The 22,947-nt window shown below is 35.1% G+C and overlaps 1 protein-coding gene across 1 annotated transcript; it reads right to left on the bottom strand.

Moving 5' to 3' along the window:
- Positions 1-1,145: 1,145 nt before the first annotated feature.
- Positions 1,146-22,215, bottom strand: LOC134246013 (uncharacterized). Its single transcript, XM_062728263.1, has 13 exons — positions 22,094-22,215; positions 12,921-13,001; positions 12,462-12,612; positions 12,121-12,269; positions 10,926-11,026; positions 10,663-10,800; positions 7,651-10,461; positions 7,138-7,379; positions 6,726-6,903; positions 2,110-6,633; positions 1,987-2,024; positions 1,605-1,882; positions 1,146-1,485 (listed from the first exon to the last, which is right to left on the bottom strand). Exons 2-13 carry the CDS (start codon positions 12,988-12,990, stop codon positions 1,454-1,456), a joined length of 8,712 nt encoding a protein of 2,903 aa, XP_062584247.1. The 5' UTR covers positions 12,991-13,001; positions 22,094-22,215; the 3' UTR covers positions 1,146-1,453.
- Between the last annotated feature and the right edge of the window lie 732 nt (positions 22,216-22,947).

The following is a 22,947-nucleotide window of genomic DNA, read 5'->3' as shown; positions in this document are numbered from 1 at the left end:
TATATATCAACCCGCACATCCATTTTTTGTTTGTGGTAATTATATATAGCAAATCCTTACATCATAGAACTAAACTTCAGTAATATAACTGAATGCTGCATCTGTACACACAATAATGCCCAAAATTCTTGGAAAATAATTTTTAAAGGACTAGATACAGTAATTAAAAAAACGTAAATAAAGACAACACAAACTAACAAATTACAAGGCAAGTAAATTCAACGACACAAAATAACGGACTTTGCAAACATTAAAATATATACATGTATATTATATATATATATATATATATATATATATATATATATATATATATATATATATATATATATATATATATAGATTTTATTTCTTTTCTGTAATGAAAAATATGCTGATGTTATTTATGACCTCGATTTATGCCATGTCTAGAAGGGCATAGAGTAGCAATTGTAGAATTTTAATCATTTATTTAAATAATTATAATATGTCTGGGGTAATGTAAAAAAAAAAAGTAAGAAAAATTGATTTTGAATTTAGATTAAAAAGGTTTGTACATTAGGAATGTATTTTTACGTGTTCAAGCCTGCATTTATTTAACATTGTATTCTTTGTGTCTGTATACCCATTTACACTGAGAAATCGGTATGTTTGATCTATCCTCGTAATTATATATCAGAATATCTCATATGTATTTAACTGTATCTGAAGCATTAAAAATGAGATATTTAAAGACAGATTTTACACAGGATTTGTAAATATTTAATTCAGTTTTGAGGAAAAAACACATCTTCTGTACATGTACGTTGGATATATTTCAGATCATTATAAGGTACTTACAGTTTGTGGTTACCCATAACACTACAAATTATCATGCCACTATAAGTTATAGTTGCTTAATTATGCTTTTATCATATCTAAAAAAGAACTACACCATAACTACAGACTTTGAACATGCAAAATGACTTCATTATTATCTAATAGTTGTTGGTTACTTATATCTTCATCATTCTAACCACCAAAAATTTAACCAAAGTCACTCATGATGTAGTTTACAAACTTGACTAATTATCTTCCCTCTTTAGTTGCTTATAGGTCTTCACCATAAATTATCATGAAAAAACTAAGTCCAACTTAAGGAAAAAATACAAAAATTAATTTTTTTTTCCAAAATTATTTAAAACTACATGTATTTGTTTATACATATGTGTAATGATATGATATAACAGATCGATTAGTGTTTTCAAAAAATAATTGTACAACACAATATGCATGCTGAAGTTGCCATAAAGTTTTGCATCTAATAGGAGACAATCGAAGGGCAGCAGAAGAAAGATAGGAGAATTTAAACATATTGTAGGTAGGATTATTTTCATTAATATTAAGATTTTGAAAAATCGCAATACAACACAATATACAACAATAGCAGAATGCTGGTACGAAGAAAGAATATGACAGCAAAAATGTATACATCTTAATGTGACCTGATACTCACTTCAAGGCCAACTGCGTAAAAAAGATCAAATTGTTGAAAACAAAGAAATATGGTTGACTAATATGTAAATCGTTATTTCTTTGCAGAAATTCTTCTTAGAAAAAAAAAGATACATCTTAAAATTGCCTACCTATTTGTTGTTTAACATTTTCGTAGCCGGTTAGGCATGATTTCAGAATCTGCTCTAACTGGGCAACAGTGTTGACGGAAATGTTCTTAGAATCTTTCTCAGCATCTATTAACACCAAGGCTTCTTTGATCTTTCTGGAAACATCCGTAATGGCGGGCAGCACGTGCGGGTTCGTGAATTGATATTTCGCAAACATGCTGTTCAACTGGTTGTCAACAAACCGAAAGTTATCGTGAAATTTGTTCACCATCACTCTTCTTTTCTTCAGATGAATGTCTCTAAATTGTTAGACACAACATTAGTAACATACACTGTAAAAAGTACCATCAAATATCTGCCACTTTTAAAAAGGTTTTATTATGATAATTTTTTTTAAACTTACTGATTTATTTCCTCTTGCTTTTGTTTTTCTTGTTCCTCCTAAAAAATAAATAAATAATTTTTTTAGCCAAAGATACAAAACCTTCAAATTATATTTCAACTCTTTATCAAACAGTTTTCATACCTGTAACTGTGTTAACAAACTGAAGTGTTTATCCAGATCTTGCAGGGATATCATCAGGTACCTCAGGTGAGTTTCTGCATCAAATTCACCCAGCTCCTTTTTAAAATAATCTACGCAGTTTCTGTAACACTTTGCCTTTGTTTTGATCTTTTGAATCCTTTTCTTTGATAGAGGCCCTGTGAATGATAACATCATGGCCTTTCTGGCTCTGTGAATCTCTTCTTTACCCATTCTCAGTCTTACTAACTGCTCTTTATTTTGCAATGACTCTGCTTTTGCAATGTCTTTTTTTGCGTTTTCAAGTTTTTCTCGTAATGCTGTGAGCTTTTGAAAGGCCTTTGAAGGAATATATCCCGATAGTACCAGTACTAAACTCTCCTCAGAAAAGTGGCTATTTTTCTCCTCATCGGTCAATAACTCGTTTGGCACACGGCGATTCACTACTCCGTAGTGCGCCCCATACGTTGCAGTTCTTTGAACTAAGTCCGTTTCTATTTGTTGCATGTCCTGTCTTATCGAAAATAAATGGGCACTTTTGTCACTTTTTGGGGCCCCCTTTGAACCTACATGTGTAGGATGTACGGCATCAATCAACACTTGTGTAGAATGCCACAGTTTCTTCAGATGATCCCGAACTATCTCTAATTCTTTTTCAATTGAATTTTTCATTATATTCAAAGGCTCAAAAGGCCTAATTTGTAATGCATTTCTGTCATTTTTCACAACGCTTTCTGCAGAAGAAGCGGGAAATGATTGGTTAGCACCAAGTCGTTCTATTCGTAATGATTCCATTGCTATTTCTACTTCTTTCCGCAATTTGGCCTTGGTTGCCTTTCTTTGACACTTCGATAACTGCGTTATCTCCAAGTTCAAATTCACAGTTATCTTAGATGCGATTTCATCAAATTCGGATTCTGTATTAAATTTAAATTCCTTGATTGCCCAAGATTTAAATGTCTCTTTGGGAGTCATATTTTGAATAACTCTGACAAAACCTTTTGTTTCTTTAGCTTGATCAGAGACGTTAGTTTGCCCATTTCCACTCTGGATGGTTGATATCGCTTCAAGTTTTTTATTCGTTATATATTCCTTTAGCTCTTTGTACACATTTAAGTCGTCTTGAGTTGGGATAGGCACGTCTTTGTCCTTTCTGTCACCCTTTATGACCTCAATATTTGTAGGTTTTTGTCGTAACATTTCAGACCAAGCATTTGCTGCCGTTGAGACGCTGAATTTCCTTTCATATGGTACTTTATCTGTTTGGGGCTTTTCATTTTTGTTAAGCGATTCGCTTTGACTAGGAAGTGCTCTATCTGTGACGTAGTCTTTTGAAACATCTCTATTATTTTTCTTCTTGGTTGCCCCTTCGCTAGAATCACTGCCATATTCTTTATACTTATTAGACCTTTTGTATTTCTCATGTTTGTCTCTACTGGAACTGCGACCACGAGACTTATAACGCCTTTCACTGCTAGAACTCCGACCACGTGATTTGTACCGCCTTTCACTGCTTGAACTCCGACCACGTGATTTATAGCGTCTCTCGCTACTTGAACTTCGATTGCGCGATCTGTATCGTCTCTCACTACTGGAGCTCCTACCTCGAGATGTGTAGCGCTTTTTGGAGCTAGAGCTACGACGATGTGATCTATACCTCCTATCACTGCTTGAACTTCGACCTCGTGATCTAAATCTTGATCTGTGCTCATGTGATTTGCGTGAATACGGATCTCTTCTTGACGATCTATATCTGTAGCCATACCTATCTGAACGACTTTTTCTGTCCATTTCACGATCACTGTCATCTGAAGACCAATTATTATCTTTTTCATCCATTCTTTCGGAATTATTCGCGTCATACTCTGTTTTCATAGTTTTGGTTTTACCTCCCAGATCTGATTTTCCTTTAGCATTTACAGTCACACTTAATCCCTCATGATATTTGCTCAAAATTTTATCTTTGGAATCCTCAGTTCCATGAACAGCAACAATTCGCCTGTCATTATCAGAACCGCTTTCTTTTCGTTTACTTTCATCAGCTATTTCTCCCTCTTCAAGTTCTTCATCAGAAATCTCTATCAAGTCATTAGATTTCAATTCAACATTCCTGATCACCCGGGGAGAATTTGAGTCGGATCTTAAATCATCCAATTGTCTTCTGATTGCTTCTCGTTTACGATCAAGTTTATCAATTGAAGTATCAAAAAGATCCATTTTTTCATCATCTGTAGGCCTCTCTGGACTTTCGCCCAATTCAATGATCTCATAAGATATTTGTGGGATTTCTGAAACATTATGATCTGGACTTGCTGGTGTTTCCTGCTCGGGACTTGCAGGGGTCTCAAATGTAACATTTCGAGTGTCAGTGTCAGGACTTGCTGGAGCATCTGCAATTTCTTGTTCTGATTGCAGCACATCGTTTGTTACTTGCCTAAAAGTGTTTCTAAATGTTGGTTTAGGTTTTTCCTCAATAGATGGTCCTTTGACAGGACGACTTGGATGGTCAATCTTTGTTGGACTCTTTTCTACACGATCTTTCAAATTCATATTATTTACAACCTGGCTTCCTCGATTTTCCGAAGAATTCTGTTTTTCAAAAGACGGTCTCCTCCAATCTGGTGAATGTTGTTTTCCGTCAATTACAGGTGAATATTTCACTCTTTCTGGTGACATGTCTTTTATTTGTGAGGATAGTGCACTTCCATCCATCATTTTCGTATTAGATTCATTTCTGCCAGCTCCTTGCTGGCAGCCATAGACTAAAAAAGAATCGGATCGCTTTTTCCGTGGACTTGGGGATAGTGATGATTCAGTATAAGAGTCAGTTGGGCTTCGAGATCTTGATCTTCGTGAATTTTTAGAATCAGTATCGGAATATGTATCAGTATAGCTGCTTGACCCACTCTCCTTCACATGTTTCTTAGCTACAAACTTTTCAACAAACCAATCCATAACATCTGTAGATTTTCTTTTTGCAGCCGTCGTATCATTTAAAGTGGAAGAGGGCGGTGCCGGTACCTGTCCAAAAGGCAGTTTAGGGTAGGATGATGGGTTCTGAGGAATAGGCTGAGGTGGTAAAACTTGAGAGAGGGGAGTTGTTGGTGGTGTCACAACCTGAAGAGCAGGTCGAGGCGGTACTCTCTGGTTATCTGCCATTCCTTGATGAACAGGTTGAAATGTTGCTCTTTGATTCATCTGTTGTTGATGGGGTTGATTTGTATACAGTGGTCTTTGTAGATTTGGCCGCTGAATACTTTGGATTGGTGATTGCGAAGGGTGATAAGAACCTTGGAATACAGATTGAGTAACTGGAGTTTGAAATCTTTGGATAGGATACGGTTGCTGAGCTGCAGATGTGTATCTGTAAGGTGGTGGAAAGTTAGGATTAATACCATATGTTTTAGGTACTTGAACTAAGCTGCTTTGATGCATCTGCTCATTAGGTGGAACATGGGCATTTTGAGGATGTACTGGAATATTACCACCAATATGTGCATTTCCTTGAGACACATTTTTCAGCGCTGGATTGGTATTGACAACTGCCGATTGTCCTTGCGAGACTGCTGATGGAACCCCTGAATGAAGGGGCACTGCTGATAAATAAGGAGAACTTGAAGACTGGACTGCTGAACCTTGCTGGTTACATGACGATGGTTGTGCAGCAGGTGGTCTTTGAGGAGTTGCTGAAACAGGGTTTATTACAGGATAGGACCCCGTGAGTCCTGAAGGATTGGCAAGATAGCTATTGTATGTTGAAATAAGTGTCATCTGATTGGCAGACAGGTGAGGTGCCTGTTGCGGGAGATTTGTGAATGATGAGGTCACCAAGTTGGTTGTTGATTGTGGAGGAACTGGCTCAGATCTTATAGTGGGAATTACCAGATTTTGCTGAGATGGAGCACTCGAGGAAAGTCTAACAACTCTCGGGGTAAACAAGTCTTGTTTTGCAGCTGCTAATTGCTGACCTGAAGTTACACTTATTGGTTTAAAACTGATATTAGCACTTTGTACACAAGTGACAACTGGGGAAGGTACCCTCGTCTGTGCTATTATTGGCGGTTTAGAGCAAATAACTGTGATTGGGGAGATGTTCCTAACTTGCCCTTGAGTGGGTTTATTTTCGATTTTCACACCTGTAACAGTCATTGACACCGCATCTGACTTTAAACAGGGTTCTTTTTTAATTTGACTAGGCTGTAGTATTTGTTGTTTAATTTCTTTCTTTTCATTGAAATTCACGTCATCTAATTTCTTCGGTTCAGGTTTTGCTGAAACTGGTATTGAAAGTTTTCTCTCTGAAGTATGGAACACAGGAATATTTTGCGCCTTTTCCATTTCATTCTCTTTCTGGTCTTTCAATGTTAGTTTTATCTTCTTTCTTGTGCCTTCAATCCACTCTTTAACTCTGTCATCTTTATGTTGAGGAAAACGACTATCCACATCTGGCAATATTTCTGAAGACTGAGATTCTAACTGTATCCTTGTCAGTGGCTGGTTCGATGTTAAAGACTTTGGGTCATCACACTAAGAAGTGAAAAAAGTAGGCATTTGGTTTCTTTCATTTTTGATTTTCTGTACAACTTAGATCTTTCCACTGAATATAACATATATCTTACCCTTCTTAGGTAGACAACTGGTTGCAGTTCTTTGACTTTCAAACCATCTGTCCAGTGTTTCACACCCAAGTCAGCCAGCAAAGTATTCGGATTCAGCTTTTGCACACTATCAAGAGGGGAAGACATTCTTGATTTTGAAGACAGGGCACCAGAAAATCTATCCAAACTCAGAGATTCACTACAAATTAAAAAAAAACTTTTAAATTCTAAAGAAGGCAGAATTACAGGTTTATTTCAAAACTTTATTGAATCATTCAGAAGACAATCAAAGTAATTGCAGTCTATTTATCTTTTTGTGTAAATGACCCCTCATGCAAGTGAAAGGATAAGAAAAGAATCGTCTTCAAATAGCCAAAACTTTGGTAATAAAACTAAAAAAAAATTAAATTATTTTCGCTATAATTTTATACACCTGACATCCAGGAGGTCAGAGGAGGTTGTGCTAATAAGATCATCCAACTCCGCATGTTTCTTTTTCCGTTTTCTCTTCTTTGTATATCCAATCATCCCTCTTTTCTTTTTCAGCAAGTATGCTTTCATTTTGGCTCTCTGAGCTTTCCTTTTTGATTCGTCACTAGATGACATGTCAGATGGACTCCTTCTAACTGATAAATCTGTCGAGCTTGAAACTGTTGATAACTTCGAAGGTGTTTCCTTGTGCAATACAAAACACTTATATTTACATTAATTTCTGTGATTTGTTCTACTTTGATTTTCATCATTCAAATATTACAGTTATATATTCATGTATCATTTTTCAACCATTCAATATGTAATATTTATAAGACAATTAATTTCTGTGAACCAGACTTAATTTTAGTTCCCAGACCAATTCGTCTCTCTATTTTTTAAAGCGCAGATTATGCCTTTAAAAAATTCTTATCATAAACATGTAAATATAAAATCTCATGGTGGATAGACTTACCTTTGAATGAAGTTCTTTGCTGTTTTCTTGTTGTCTAGAACCCAAATCCTCTGGGGTTTTTCTTCCATCTTCAGTTACTTTTTTTGTTGATGTTGACTTCTGCTTGACAGGAGAATTATCATTTTCTGATGTATATGAACCTTCGCAAGAAATATAGCCGATTTCTTTATCATTTTCCAAGTTTATCTCTACTCCATTGTTCTTTGAATTCTTTGTTGTGGTAGGAACGGCCTTTGGCATTTGAAATATGTGAATATTCTCTTCAGTTTGTAGACAACTTTCCTTCACATCCTTCATTACTTTGTCATCATCCATGAGAGTATCTTTGTAAAAGCCAAGTAAACTTGGATTTGTCTTTGGTGCTGTTGATTCATCTATTTTTCCTGGAGAATGATCACATATAACAAGGCAGTTATCATCACTGTCGTGATTGTCTGATAAAGACAATGGTTCTTCCTGTGATCTTTTAAGTGAAATTTCATCATCCTGCAAATCATCATCACAGAGGTCAATTGTCTCGGGTTCCTTTGGAATTTCAATGCGCTCAGGAGGTGTTTGAAATTTTTTCCCTGGACTTTCTTCGGAAAATCCGAATCCTGGAATATTTACTCCATCTCCACTTAGATCAATAACCTCAGTTTCTTTCTTTGGTTTTTCTTTCTCTTCCTTTTTCTCCTCTTCGAAATATGAAAGATCTTGTAGTAAATTTGCACCTCTGCTAACAGAGGGTATTTCCTGTTTGCTACCCTCCAACTTTTTATCAACAAGTTCTTTCACTGCTTTCAATGGACTAGGCCACTCTGTACCTTTTGATTTCTCATCCTTTTTAATTTGATCAATTTCTTGCTGTAAATTCTTAATTTTTGAGATGAGAGAGGTAAAATCGGAATCATCGTCATCTTCAACAGGTTTTTCGGGTTTAGAAGATGTCAAATTATAGGCATCATACCTCAACTCTGCCTGTTTTTCTTCAAATGAAAGTTGTCGCTGAACATCTTTCAACTGCATCCATGGAACATCTTCATGAGCAGACGACCAAATATTCTTTTCTGGACTAACGGTTGGTGATGTCGTTGGTGATGCTATGCTTTGTAAGATGTTTTTTATGTTGGAGATATCTACATTCACTTTGTGTAAAATACTTCCAATTGGCTGGTTTGATGATGCTCCAGGTGAAAGACCAGTTGGAGACCTTTGGAAAAAGCCTCCAAAATGAGAGCTACCAGCTGAACCAGGAGATCTGCTTGCTGTAGGAGATTGCAAAGAGCTATTGGTGATCTGAAGATTGGAAGATAATTGTCCCAACATTTGAGAATTCTGAATGTCTGTAAGTTGACTAGATGAGGTATTAGGAAAATGAGCTGTAGGTGGAAATTTCAAGTGTCCCATTTCCATGGTTCTGTTTTGTTGGTGTGAATAAGAGTGTTGAAAATATCTAGCTTGTTCTTCTGTTAAATACTGAGAATATGTTGAGGTAGGTGTCTGTGAAGATAAAGAATTTACCTCTTTTCCTTGGTAAGTTTTATTTCTGAGAATTTCTGGTCTACCTACTGTTTCATTTACTTTGGGCCTAATAGGCGATGTCTGTTTTCTTCTAGCTTTATAATCCGATAGGGATACTTTTCTGCCTGTCTTTTCTTTTTGAGGTGAATCATCTTTTGATTGTGGTGGGCTTGCACTTTTGATTGGATTACTTTCATTGTCAGAGTCGATATCCATAGGAACTTCTTTTATTATGTCAGTACTGTGTTTATTGTCTTTCTCTTCTTCTGGTAAGTCTTTTACAGACTTCTTGAAAGGAATATTTCTTGGATCAAATCCAAAAGCATTTGCAAAATTTGTATTCCAAGCATCATCTTGCATATTAGAAGTGGATCTAACTCTTTCATCAATATCTCCCATTTCATTCACGACAAAACTTTCCTCTGCACTTCCTACAATTCGTTCATCAACATCTTGCATCTGAGAAATTTCCTCAATCTCATATTGAGATTCGTAATTTTTTTCATCCTGCACCATGCCTTCTTTTATCAACAATTCCTCCTGCTTCTTTTTTAATACTGCTTCTAAATGTTTCACAACTGCTTCCAGCTGGTCAGAATTTGCATTCAGCATGGAGAGATCAACTTTTTCTTCTGTGCTTTGTTCAGGGGGGTGAGTGTCTTTTCTGAATGATGCCTTAATAATGCTTTCCTCCAATTCTCTCTCAGGTGTAGGAATAGTGTCTACATAGGACTCTTCACCACTTTCTTCGTGGTCTTTGCCAGGGCTATAAGGAACAGTATCTATTTCTTCCACAGTTTTGGAAGGTGAAATAACTTGTTCAGGTTTCACCGATTTGGAGGCTGCAGTAGATTCTTCTACTAATTTGGTGGTTGCAGTAGATTCTTCAACAGATTTAGTCAGTGAAGACTCATCATCCTGACTTGAAGACCTTACCCTGGGATCCTGCCTTGTTTGGTGTACACTGTATATGGAGGGCCTTAGAATGGGTAATGGAAGCAATCCCTGTTGACTTGTCATCCGATTCTCCACTGGCGGAATATACAAGTGAGGGAATGGGGGAGCATTGTATAAGCCTGCTACCCTTTTCTCAAAGGCTTCTCTGTTAGATTTTCTCAGAGCCTCATTTCCTCCAGAGGATGGACGCGAACTTGCTGATGGTTTTGGTTTAGATGCCCACTGTATAGGCTTTGTGTCAGAGCTTAATCTTTTATCCCTAGATTTTTCATAGACTACAAATGCATAAGGTACACAGTGCTTTGGTCTGTCAACTGTTTCATAATCCTCATTGTATTCATACATGTATACCTAAGAGAAAAAGTATGGAAGATAAATCAATCAGTCAATACATAAGAATGAAACAAAAAATGTTGAAATATTGTTAAAAACCTTCTTTGGAATACATTTTCGTAAAACAACTCAATTTATTTCCCTATATATTTGGTTTATTTATCATAAACCGTTTCACAACATTTTAGAAAGTATTGCTTAAAGGCTTCCCATAATTACCATGGACTTTATGATCTGTAAACTGAAGGAATCGTTGGGATTTGGTTTTTCCTGAGAGACATGGCAGTCAAAGTTGGGTGTAGGCTCTATTTCAGTGCCAGTTTGTGGAGTGACCAGTTTACATTTACCATACATAACCTAGAGTTAACGACAAGGATTACCAAAGATTTTATTCTATATCTTTGATTTATCATTTCAAAAAACTTCTTCGTAATGAATATGAATAAAATTTTGAACGTTGCTAACAATAAGATGGAACTTACCTTGCAAACAATAAGGTGGCATTGGTCAACCCTCCATGATTCTGCAAGTTTCAGCTGCACATCTGCATGCTTACAGACATAGATTCCAAGCTTGCTGTTACCTGATCACAATACATATCTAACTTAATATTAACATCATTAATCTTTAAAATTCATAATTTTATATTACAGAAGCACATTATACATAACGTTTATTTACATGATTAGCCGGGCTTATTGCTCAAAGAGCAATTGCCGGCTTATGTGATCCTGTTCAAGGCAGGATGTTGACCCCATAGTCGCCATTTTAAAGTTACGTGCAAAAATATAGTTCTTACTTTCAACCGCTTTTGAGATAATACAAACGCTAAATAAAGCAACAAAAATAAAACGAAGTTTTATCTATATAAAATAAACATTAGTAGTAATGACTTTGAAAACTTCATAAGTCAAAGAACATAGTTCATTCACGTAAGGATTTTTGATAATCAGTGTTACCGTAGTTCTCTACACATACGAGGTAAAGCAGGAGAGGGAACCAGATTGGCTTGTTTGTTTACATTCAGCTGCGGTACCAGATTAATTCTGATTCTGGCAAAATCGGACCGTGGTATTAGGATTGAAAAACTCACTGTCAGTGTCTTATCATTTATATTGATAGTTTTAAAATAAATTTTTTCATCAGAATATAAACGTGATTCATGTAAGAAATCCATTCTGTTCTGTAAACGAGCCCGGCTCTCTGTACTTCTGAGTACTTTGATTTTATTTTTGCATGCATAACAAATACTTTTTATGAGCCAAAATTTTCGTATTTTTTGATTAACAAGATACTGTATAAGCAGAATTTTTAGCGAGGATTTAATTTTGGCATTATTAACGAGGATGCCAAGATCGCTAAAATTTGATATCGCTAAATATTAATTGCGCTTTATTTTTAATAGCTTCTTGAGTGAGCTTTTTAAAATCGCTAAAATTACATCTCGCTAAAAATAAAATACCAATTTTTAAGGACAAATCGCTAAATTTGCGTCTCGCTAAAATTTCCACTTATACGGTATTTAAGTTATTAAACATGTCAAGTAAATCTTTATAAAGGACAATTTTTTCTTCAATAGTTATACACATCGTATTTGATGATATAAAATATACATTAATTCAATATTCGAGAACACAAAATATTGTCCATATAAATACATGAAATGTAAGAGCTAACCTAGAGCGTTGAATGCTATTTGTTTGGTCTTGACGCCTTCTTGTGCTATCTTTGTCATTATTTTTGGATCTTTCACCAAAATAAATGCAAAGTGGTCCTGAAGCTCCCTGGCGGGCCGTCCTTCTTCCTTCATGGCTGTCTTCTTTTCCCTGTAAAAACATCCGTCATTAAATAAAATCACATAATCTAACATGTAAGAGTGCCAGCATCGTTGGAAACCCACGGCTGATTACGCTTCCTTCCTCTCCGTGATGGAGATAGGAACGAAGCGTAACTAGGCGATGGTTTCCGACGATGGAGTGCCAGTTGTCATTAGCATACTAGTTTGATTCTGATCATACCTGTACTGAGATTCCAGCTCCTTGTTGACAACCATCTGGATTGTTTTGGGACTCCATGGAGAGGCGTACGTTAAGTCCAGATTCGATCGCTCTATTGTTAGTTTCACTTCCTGTGCATCTCTGCTGTTATTTTCCACATTTCGCAAACCACCTTAAATAAAGGAAAGGCAAAGAATATTTACTTTGGTCAAAAAGTAAAGCAAGTACGTGAAAATTTCATAATCGTGATTTTAAAGTGTTTGGGGGCGGGAATATCTAAATATGTGAAAATCTTGTTATTAGAGCTGTCTACGGAACTACTATAAGTACAAAATCAAAACATAAACAAATCTAAATCTATATTGAAAAATTCCCGACATCAAGTCATAGCTCATACTGTAATGTTTCGGGAATTCAACACTGCACACCAATTAATTCGAATCGATAATTCTGTATTCATGCCAATACGGACAACTTTACCTTTGTTACTCTGTTTCTTAATTTTTGGCAGGGCAGGCGCTGCCTTTCCCTGTCCTTGGGTGTCAGTCATTCTCTACTGTTCTAAAAGTCCTCTGAAATATACATAAAAGAGTACATATAAATGATGCAGGTGCTGATGTTTTTTAAAGGTGCATGGACACAGATTTGAAGTTAACATTTTCTGTACAATATCACGACATATATATTTTAATAGCGTTTCACACAAAAATATATTAAAAATTTTATTTCATCTTAAAGTTATTGAAACTTCAAATTTTTGGATGGGTTTGATTGACACAACCTTGCACTCTCACAAATTTTACTTTTACTCTTAATATATAGGAAAAGTGGCAATCTTGTTGTGTATAAACATTTCATTTCAAAGGGCTTTTATAGATAACAATCATATCATCAGAAAACTAGTCCGATCCTGCTTTTTGAGCTTTTGATCTATGAAATACCATGGCAGTTCTAAAGCTTTTTATTTGATGTGATGGTTTGTTGCTTAACATCCATCTCAAAATTTGTACTTATATGAAGACGCCATTTGCAGGTGGAGTGCTGCAATATTTAAAACTATTCTCGGCACAGAGGGCCAGTAAGCAGTGCATGGTGGATCTTTTTCGTGACGCACCTACTACGACACGGGGCCTCAGTTTACATTGTCTCATCCGTAGGACCGGTTTTACGTGCGATTCGAACCCCAAAACAAAAGGATCACCTCCTTACTTCGCGACTCTAGAGCAAACGCTCTAATCAATGCACCACGCGACCAATGGCTTTTTGAGATGGGGTCCAGAAACGAAAGTGATATAGACACATTCTCAGAATTATAAATTTCAGACAATCTTCGATGTTTTAATTAAAAATCCAAAAAAGGTTTTCTTTAGATCTCAGAAAAAAACTAGGGAAGTAATATTAAAAAAAAACAAACATTATAAATGAAATTTTAAAATTACGGCGCTTTTGAAATACTACCTTCATATCTGGTGGAAACAAGTGTTTAACACAGATATAATGTATGATTTTCTTATCCCCACCTTTTAACCTCAAAATAAAGGGGGGGGGGTCTTCTTTATTAATATAATTGCTTTTTTAAAGTTATTAAATTGCAAATGCTCAAAAGCTAATTACAGATATGTTTCGGAAACGAATCCACGCAAACAGAGAAATGAACGACCCAAGAATTTGAAGTATCCTTCATTTTCAGAATAAGCCAAATTGATTTTTGGTCTACTAATTTTAAAGCAAACGCGAAAAAAAAAAATAATCATTTTCAAAAATTGTCCCCATAAACGAGTTACCTGACACAAACAATATGTAATTTACAAGTTATGCAACTTCATTTTTTAAATAATTTTAAAGAATTTATTTTGTACGCCTAAATAACAAATATTGAAACTTTTTTCGATCGAAAATAAAAACATTAAACATTATGTTTAGATGCACTAATTTCAAATCGTTATTTTCCCATATAGCTGAAGAAACACAACTTTAAATTTCTTCACTTAAATTATCATTTCAGAATTGTGCTTTATTTGAAATTATTTCTTGTATTTAATCGATAATAACATAACAAGCATTTATTATCTAGAGTACTTTGGGGAAAATATTAAGATAAAAGAAGGAATAAGCAACCGCGGAGTGCTAGCTACGATTTAATTTTCTTACTGAGTCTATGAAATAAAACAATAACCCGACTCTGAAACAAATCCAACTTTGAACTACATCACCCCTATTGATTGGGACTGGGTTCGAATATTTCCCCCCAAAAGTGGGAATATCTGGAACATGTATATACAGTAAATCAAATCTGTTGAGGTGATTCCATAAGATACTAAGCATGTAAGTACTTTTGTGTACTGATTTTGCCAACTTTCTCGGAATAATAAGCAAATGAAACTTTCATCTACACTTTGACAAATTTACATATTTTTGAATAATAAGAGAACATTTCAAACTTGTAAACACCCTTTTTCATTCAGAGAATAATTTTTTTTCCATATTGCATTAAAATAAACTAGCTATAACTGATCTCCTTTTCTTTCTCACTGAATAACTGTTTGATTGTTGACAAGTTATACATGTATTTATATGAAGGCATCCTCGGGTATGAGGTTTGTTCAAATCATGACTCTTGTGGGGTAGGGTGAGCTACTATTGGTGATCAAAGTTTACTGATGCTAGTACATGGGGGGGGGGGATCATTCAAAATGCTTCTACTAAAGAATAGCCAGAGCATGATATTAAGATGGAAATATGAAAAAAAAAATTATAGTGTAGATTCAATTTTGTCTAAATCGTGACCCTGGGAATAGGGTGGGGTCACTGTAGGGGGGTCAAAGTTTTGCATATGAACACACATTAAAAATCTTTAAAAATCATCTTCTCAAGAACAGGGGAGTGTACATTTTATAGTCATTTTTATACTGAACATCTTCAGGCAGTGTATAGCTTCTGATTTGTTCAAATCATGACCCCACGGGTAGGATGGGGGACACACTGACCAATTAAAATCTAACATAATATTATTTAAGGAAAATCTTTTAAAGCCCTCTTCTTAGAACACCAACGCCATGATTATTCATGTAATAGTATGGAAGCATCCTCAGATTCAATTTTGTGCAAATTTAATATGACGCCTGGAGGTATGGTGGGGTCTAGACATATTATCGTAATTTTACAAAGGAATACATTTGGTGAAAATCTGCTAATAAAGAACACAAGGGCTAATGTTACTCGGGTGAACATTATGGCCCATGGGCCTCTCGTTTTTATTCCTCGCAAATCAAGACATCAGTTTTCTTCAAAGAAGTTTTCAGTGACTTGAAAATATCAGTGAAAATAAAAATCAATGGCCCTGTTAATAAATGTCAAATGATAAAGTAAGGAAATCTTTGCAAGGGAAATTATGAATCACAAAATCAAGATTTTTAATAAGCAACACTTGTTTTAACTGTAAATTTGTTCAAAGTACATTGAGAAGGTCTAGGTTTTAAAAAATGGACACAGGCCATCTTTAAAATAATGTCTTCTTGCCCTCTTCTGATTTACGGTAAAATTATTGGGTCGGTTGGTAGGTGGGAAAATCTTCCAAAAAATCTCAACATATTTGTTGACGGGATAAAAGAACAAGAGGCCCAAGGGCCTAATAGGTCACCTGAGCATCATGCAACAACTTTCAAATGATTGAATTTGGTTCACGTTTTAAGCTAGATGCTATGGCATTCACAATTTTGAAAGAGGCACCATTGTTAATGATAACTATACACTTTGCAATTGCTAAGAAGCGAGAAGATTTTCAAAGAATTAATGCATTTTCACTATATAATTAATAGAGGCCCCACCCTAACACCAGAACCCCTGACCCTGGGGGTATAAAATTCACAATTTTGGTAGAGGCACTCTTGTTCATCATAACTATGTACTTAGTTAGTTTATTTAATACCCAGGAGCAGAGAAGAAGATTTTCAAAGAAATAATGCATGTTCACTATATAATCAATATAGCCCCACCCTAGCACTAGAACCCCTGACCCTGGGGCCATGAATTTCACAATTTCAATAGATGACTCAATGCTGATTACAATCATACCAACAGTTTGACTGCTTGATGTCCAGGAGTCAAGAAGATTTTTTAAGATTGCACTAATTTTAGTGGTTTTGGCCCCACCCCTCAGGCCCCAGGGGGGGGGGGGGGGGCAGGGACCATGAAATTCATAATTTTTGTTCCCCTTCACCCATAGAAGCTTTATGCCAAAATTGGTTGAAATTGGTTAAGCGGTTAAAGAGAAGAAGCTGAAAATGTTCAAATGTTAACACACGACGCACGACGTACACCGCACGACGACAGACGAAAACGGATAGCAATAGGTCACCTAAGTTTACTCAGGTGAAAATATCCTGTCCTGGAATGTGAACAGTTTTGATCCCATTTTTAGTCAGTCGGTTGGGAGAGGGCAACCAAGCAATTTTATTTTAAAAAGATGGCTCCATTTAGTAAATAATTATAAAATAATGTTTCATTGCATAAGCTTGCGTAAAAAAGTATTTTGAATACTTTCTTTGAAACTGAGCAACTGAACACAAATTTGAGAAACGTGACGCCAAGGTCAAAGAAAAAAGGACATAAATATTCAAACAGTTGAAAACCTTTCATCAATAAATATAAGCATATCGAGTTGAATAGCTTTCTCATAAAAATATTTGATTGACAGAGTGTATGTTGTTTAACATCCCTCTCGAGAATTTATCACTCATAAGGAGATGCCATCATTGCAGGTGGAGAGCCGCAAATTTTGACCTTTGATGGGGACTCGGGCCATTGAGCAGTAAGGAATCTTTTTTCGTGCCAGCACCGACTGCGATACGGGACCTCAGTTTATAAAGTTTCATCTGAAGGACCGGTCTCCACGTCCCACAGTTAAATTCGAACCCGCGACATAAAGACCACAAAATTTTAAGTCAATATTACAGGAAAGGTCAAATTAAAAAAATGTTGAGGCAGTTGATTATCTCTTACCATTATGCATATATTATCCTGTTAGATTTGATTGAAATGGCTTGAATAATCTTATTGAAACTAAGCTATAATCATTAGGTATCCTTCCCACAATACCGTTCGCGCAAGGACACCAGACTACTTTCGTCAATATGAATAGGCATATAAACTTTGATTAAAAACATCTAAAGTCAAGGTTAAAAGAAATATCAAGATCCATTGATCAAAATTGTTGAAGAAGTTGAATAGTTCTCATCAGTATGTATCATCATGAAAGGTTCGGAAAAAAAATATTTTGAACAATTTCTTTGAAACTGAGCTGAATACTTATTAGAGAAAAATGAGGTCAAGGTCAAAGGGAAATTCAAGTCACTGTCAAAAATATTGATGCAATTGAATAGCCCCCATCACTATGCATCGGCATATGAAGCTTGATTTAAAAAATCTTGGAATATCATGACTGTCTTTGAAACTGAGCTAAGCGAAAACTGAGCGAAAAGTGTGGAGGAAGGAAATATGTAAGGACGGACATGAAAAACGTTAACACTACATATATGCTCCGGCGCGATATTATTTTGAGAATTGTTTGAAAATTTGATTAATTTCAATCCATCAAGTTTTAAAAAATCGATTTTTCAAAAAAGAAAAAACCACAGTAATTGCTTCAAAGATATACAAAAAAGCGGTAGCTCTGGACTGGCAATTGTCGTTTACCCTCTCGTTAACTTGCTGACCCAGTATGTCTCCGAGCGGTGTTTTACTTGAATTATATGATAAAAAATAAATGAAAATTAACAGGATCAGTTTTAAGGGAAACAAGATGTGCTTGTGAAACACTATGCATCCGGCGGGAACAAAGTTCGAAAAAGGTATTTTTAGCATCACAGCATTTTAGGTCACATTCAAGGTCACAAGGTCATTGACCTTGTTTTTTTTAAAGAACTTAGTGGAGTATGCATACCAAATATGAAGGCTCTCTCTCCTATGGTTCAAAAATTACGGCGAAAGTTCGAAAAAGCTATTTTTAGCATATAGGTCACAGTAAAAGTCACAAGGTCATTGAAATTGGGGACATTTGAAATAGCTTAATTAGTGACTAGGGCATACCAAATATGAAGTCTCTATCTCTCACGGTTTAAAAGTTATGGCGAAGGTTAAAACAGACAGACAGACAGACAGACAGACAGGACGCCCCCGATCTATCGATCCCGGCGCATAAATACGATAGGATATGCACCTCTCTGAAATCATTAGATTTTCCCGGAATTTGGTTTACTTTTCAATAATATTGCCGAGTTTTTTAAATAACAACTTAATATCGACTTTCCAGTGACATACAGAGATATTGAACAGATCCTTTCTCATATTTGAGTGTTTGTTGGCATTTTGTATAAAATCGAATATAACTGCGTAACAAACTTATTAGGTTTAATTGACATCACTCACCTGAGCACTAAGGGTAGAAAAAGTAGAAAATGGCTTTTTATAAAGTTTAAATCCAAAAGCAGTCCCATGACCAATAAGCTTTGCTATTTTTATGATTTTTAAAGAATTTTCCTATATATATCTTTAAAAACTTTGGTCGGCCATTTTGGCCACCAAAAATTTGATGAGCATGCTCCATATAAATATGATGAATTATGGCTTTGTCATTCTTGAGAAGAAGATGTTTAAAGAATTTTCCTATATATTTCTATGTAAAACTTTGGTCAGCCATTTTGGCCCCGCCCTACCCCCGGGGGTCATGATTTGAACAAATTTGAATCTACACTACCTGAGCATGATTCCATATAAATATGATGAATTATGGCTTTGTCATTCTTGAGAAGAAGATTTTTAAAGAATTTTCCTATATATTTCTATGTAAAACTTTGGTCTGCCGTTTTGGCCCCGCCCTACCCCCGGGGGTCATATTGAAACTACACTACCTGAGCATGCTTCCATATATATATATGATGAATTATGGCTTTGTCATTCTTGAGATTTTTAAAGAATTTTCCTATATATCTCTATGTAAAATTTTGGTCGGCCATTTTGGCCCTGCCCTACCCCCGGGGGTCATGATTTGAACAAACTTGAATCAACACTATCTGAGCATGCTTCCATATATATATGATGAATTATGGCTTTGTCAAATTTTTAAAGAATTTTCCTATATATTTCTATGTAAAACTTTCCATTTTGGCCCCGCCCTACCCCCGGGGGTCATGATTTGAACAAACTTGAATCTACACTACCTGAGATGCTCCCATATAAATATGATGAATTATGGCTTTGTCATTCTTGAGAAGAAGATTTTTAAAGAATTTTCCTATATATTTCTATGTAAAACTTTGGTCGGCCATTTTGGCCCCGCCCTACCCCCGGGGGTCATGATTTGAACAAACTTGAATCTATACTACCTAAGGATGTTTCTCCATAAGTTTCATCTTTCCTGGCACAGTGGTTCTTGAGAAGAAGATTTTTAAAATATGCCACCAAATTTTCATTAATTCCCATCCCCCTTTGAGGGCGTGGCCCTTCATATTTCCCCTTCACCCAAGGAGTGTTTGTTGGCATTTTGTATAAAATCGAATATAACTGCGTAACAAACTTATTAGGTTTAAGAAAAAAATAAATGCGATCAGGAGGGTCGAATATGCACATCAAAATCGTCTAAAATTCACTAGCTTCCGGGGGCTTCACCCCCTGGGCCCCCACCTGGGCTTTGCCCTGGACCCATTGGGGGCTTTAAGGTGACCCCCAAAACCTCATACTCGGGCGTCACACGTCAAAAGTACCCTGACTATGCCCCTGTCTTTTAAAACATCATGTCCATTTTCTCTGTAAATGTTGACAAGATGTACGTGATCAACACATTTAAATTTCAATAAATGACATAAAATATTTGACCTACTTAAAAAAAAATAAGCCATTTGTAAAATAATGACCAAGTCGAAGGTCATATAAATCAATCAATCGTGCTTTGCGTAAAATCTCTTACAAGAGGGGGAAATCCGTTTTCAGCACTTCGTTTTTTTTAGAGTTTGGTATATTTTGTAAAATTATTGGTGGCACCCCCACTGGGAACTCCTCGTTTTATTTCTATAGGAATATGAAACTTGGAGATTTTGACTCCTAGTCAAGTCAGACCTAGGACTAGGAGGGTTACATCGCAAAAAGCTCGGATTGGAGATGTTTGTCGTAGGTATTGAATATTTAAATACGATAAGCTCTTGTCCAACAATTAAAAAACATGTTGTTAATCGAAAAAGCATGTTGCTTCTCTAACGAATCGCGATGCCGAAGTATTAGACACTTCCGGAGTAAAGTCCGTAAAACAGCGAAAAGAAATCTTAATTTAACGTATCCGAAATTTCAATTACATGTATACTTTAATTGGGATTTAATACTCCCTTGCTGAATCACCTTTCTTCGTTTCAGGTACTTTATATAGAGCGAGTCTAGTAGATTATTTATGTAAGTAAGTGATTTTTTTTCTCGTCTTTAAATCACTATGTCTTTACAGTCACTTCCTTGTACAAACACATTTACTTTCTTTACTTCCATGTTTATAAAATATTTATTTCCCTTAATCTCTTTTCAATTTTTCCTAAACCACAATCTTAGATAGTAAAAATCGTAAAATTTGTATCAGAATTAAAAATTCTTTGATATTTAAATCGTAAAATTTTTACCCTTCTACTTGCAATGCAAGATTGCTATATTGCTCTATAGAAGGGTATCATTTAATGTTTTATTGTAAATTTAAAATAATTAAACTTTATAACTTTTTGTATGACTTTTTTCCAACTTTATTGTCATTGTTATATTTATAGCATTACAATTTAAAGTTTGTTTCATAGAACAAAACTTATCAAACCTTGAACTGTTTCCCGCTCTGCTGAATCAGTCGATTTCCTTAGACAATTCATGCAATATTTATTGAGAAGGAAAAAATTAATCAATATTTCAATTATTTTATTTAGAACTGTGAACATTAAAAACCGTTGATTAATCAGTTCACTCCGACAGTTTACATAGATTGCTGCAACTATCCCTTACTCATACACACTGTGTTTGTTGCAAATCATTTTGATCTGTACTTTCGTCTTTCCTTCTTTGGGAAGCAAATACCTTGTCTTCTCACAGACAATTTCCTCCCATTACTCTCCAGCAGGTATCGTTACATACATTCACACATTGTCGATTACTATACACACACGCTCTTCCTCTGCTTTGTTATGCTAGATTAATGGAATTCTTTAAATCGACATCTTTTAACGCTTGAGTTTTCAACGTTTATCCTTTTTTGTATTAGTAAAAGAAGTTTGCTTAGTATATTATACAAGCAATTTTCTTTCTTTCCCCTTTGAGTTTGTTCAGTCGTTTTTAGCTTGTATAAACATGATAAAAATTCGTAGTGTTACGTACTAAATATTTACTTGTATAATAATGTAAAACAGCATCACACATATAACTTATTAATAAAATCAACCTTTCCGTTCTTATATTTTCTTTGTCAAACTGTCAAACTCATTTATTTTCTATAATAATTGATACTTTTTTTAAACTGTGGCATAAGCATGCAAGTAGATATGTGATACGAGTCTCGATTTACACACAGCGAGTAGCGCTGGCAAACTCGAGGTCACAATATCACATCTAGGATCTACATGCGATCGACAGCCTACAAAATCACTTACTGTAGAACGCATCAGAATACAAAGTATTGCTACCCAAGTCCTTCTTTCTTCATAGTTGTTGCATAAATTACCTTCGGGGTCCTGCGTCTTACAACTAAAAATGGCGGAAGTGGGTGTCACGTGGTTTCATTAAAAGTTGCGCTACCGCATATTGATTTTATAAGTGGGCTGCGTATTTTTACAGTTTATGAAGAGTGAATTTTTTATTTAAAAGTTTTAATGTATATTTTGATTAAGTTATATATTTTAGCAGGGACGTATATATATATATATATGTCCATGATTTTAAGAAATATTGGTACCTTCAAGGGGCCATGTTTTGAACATTATTCTTTAACCTGTAAATGATAACCATGTTCCTCGGCACAACATTAGTATACTATATACAGGTAACCATGGTAGCTATGTATAATTGAGCAGGATCTCCAAAATTTTTGCTCTTGACAGGATCGAGCTAGTACAAAAAACAGTGAAAAACAGCCAAACCTCTTTTTACGTGCTCAGTATAATCTGGTATAGTTTCAATGAAGTGTTTTTATTTCTTATAACTTGATGAATATTTTTAATTTTTTTAACAGTAAGAGCATTTTTATTTTCACTTGAAGAATGACAGGCAATCTCAAGTTGATAACATCAAATTAAAATAAATAAATAAATAAAAATAAATAAATAAATAAATAAATAAATAAATAAATAAAAAAATAAATAAATAAATAAATAAAACTATAAATTCAATTTTACAGAGAGCCAAACATTTATATATAAAAGATATTACCTAATAAGAGTGTTCTTGTATTCATGAAAAGAAATAAATACTTTTTAAAAAGAAAATAAACAATACA

Source organism: Saccostrea cucullata, unplaced genomic scaffold (genome assembly GCF_032062105.1).
Source record: "Saccostrea cucullata isolate Sc308-1 unplaced genomic scaffold, CSIRO_AGI_Scuc_v1 ctg342, whole genome shotgun sequence".
In the NCBI taxonomy this organism is placed as follows: domain Eukaryota; kingdom Metazoa; phylum Mollusca; class Bivalvia; order Ostreida; family Ostreidae; genus Saccostrea; species Saccostrea cuccullata.
This window is presented reverse-complemented; position numbering and strand designations above follow the sequence as displayed.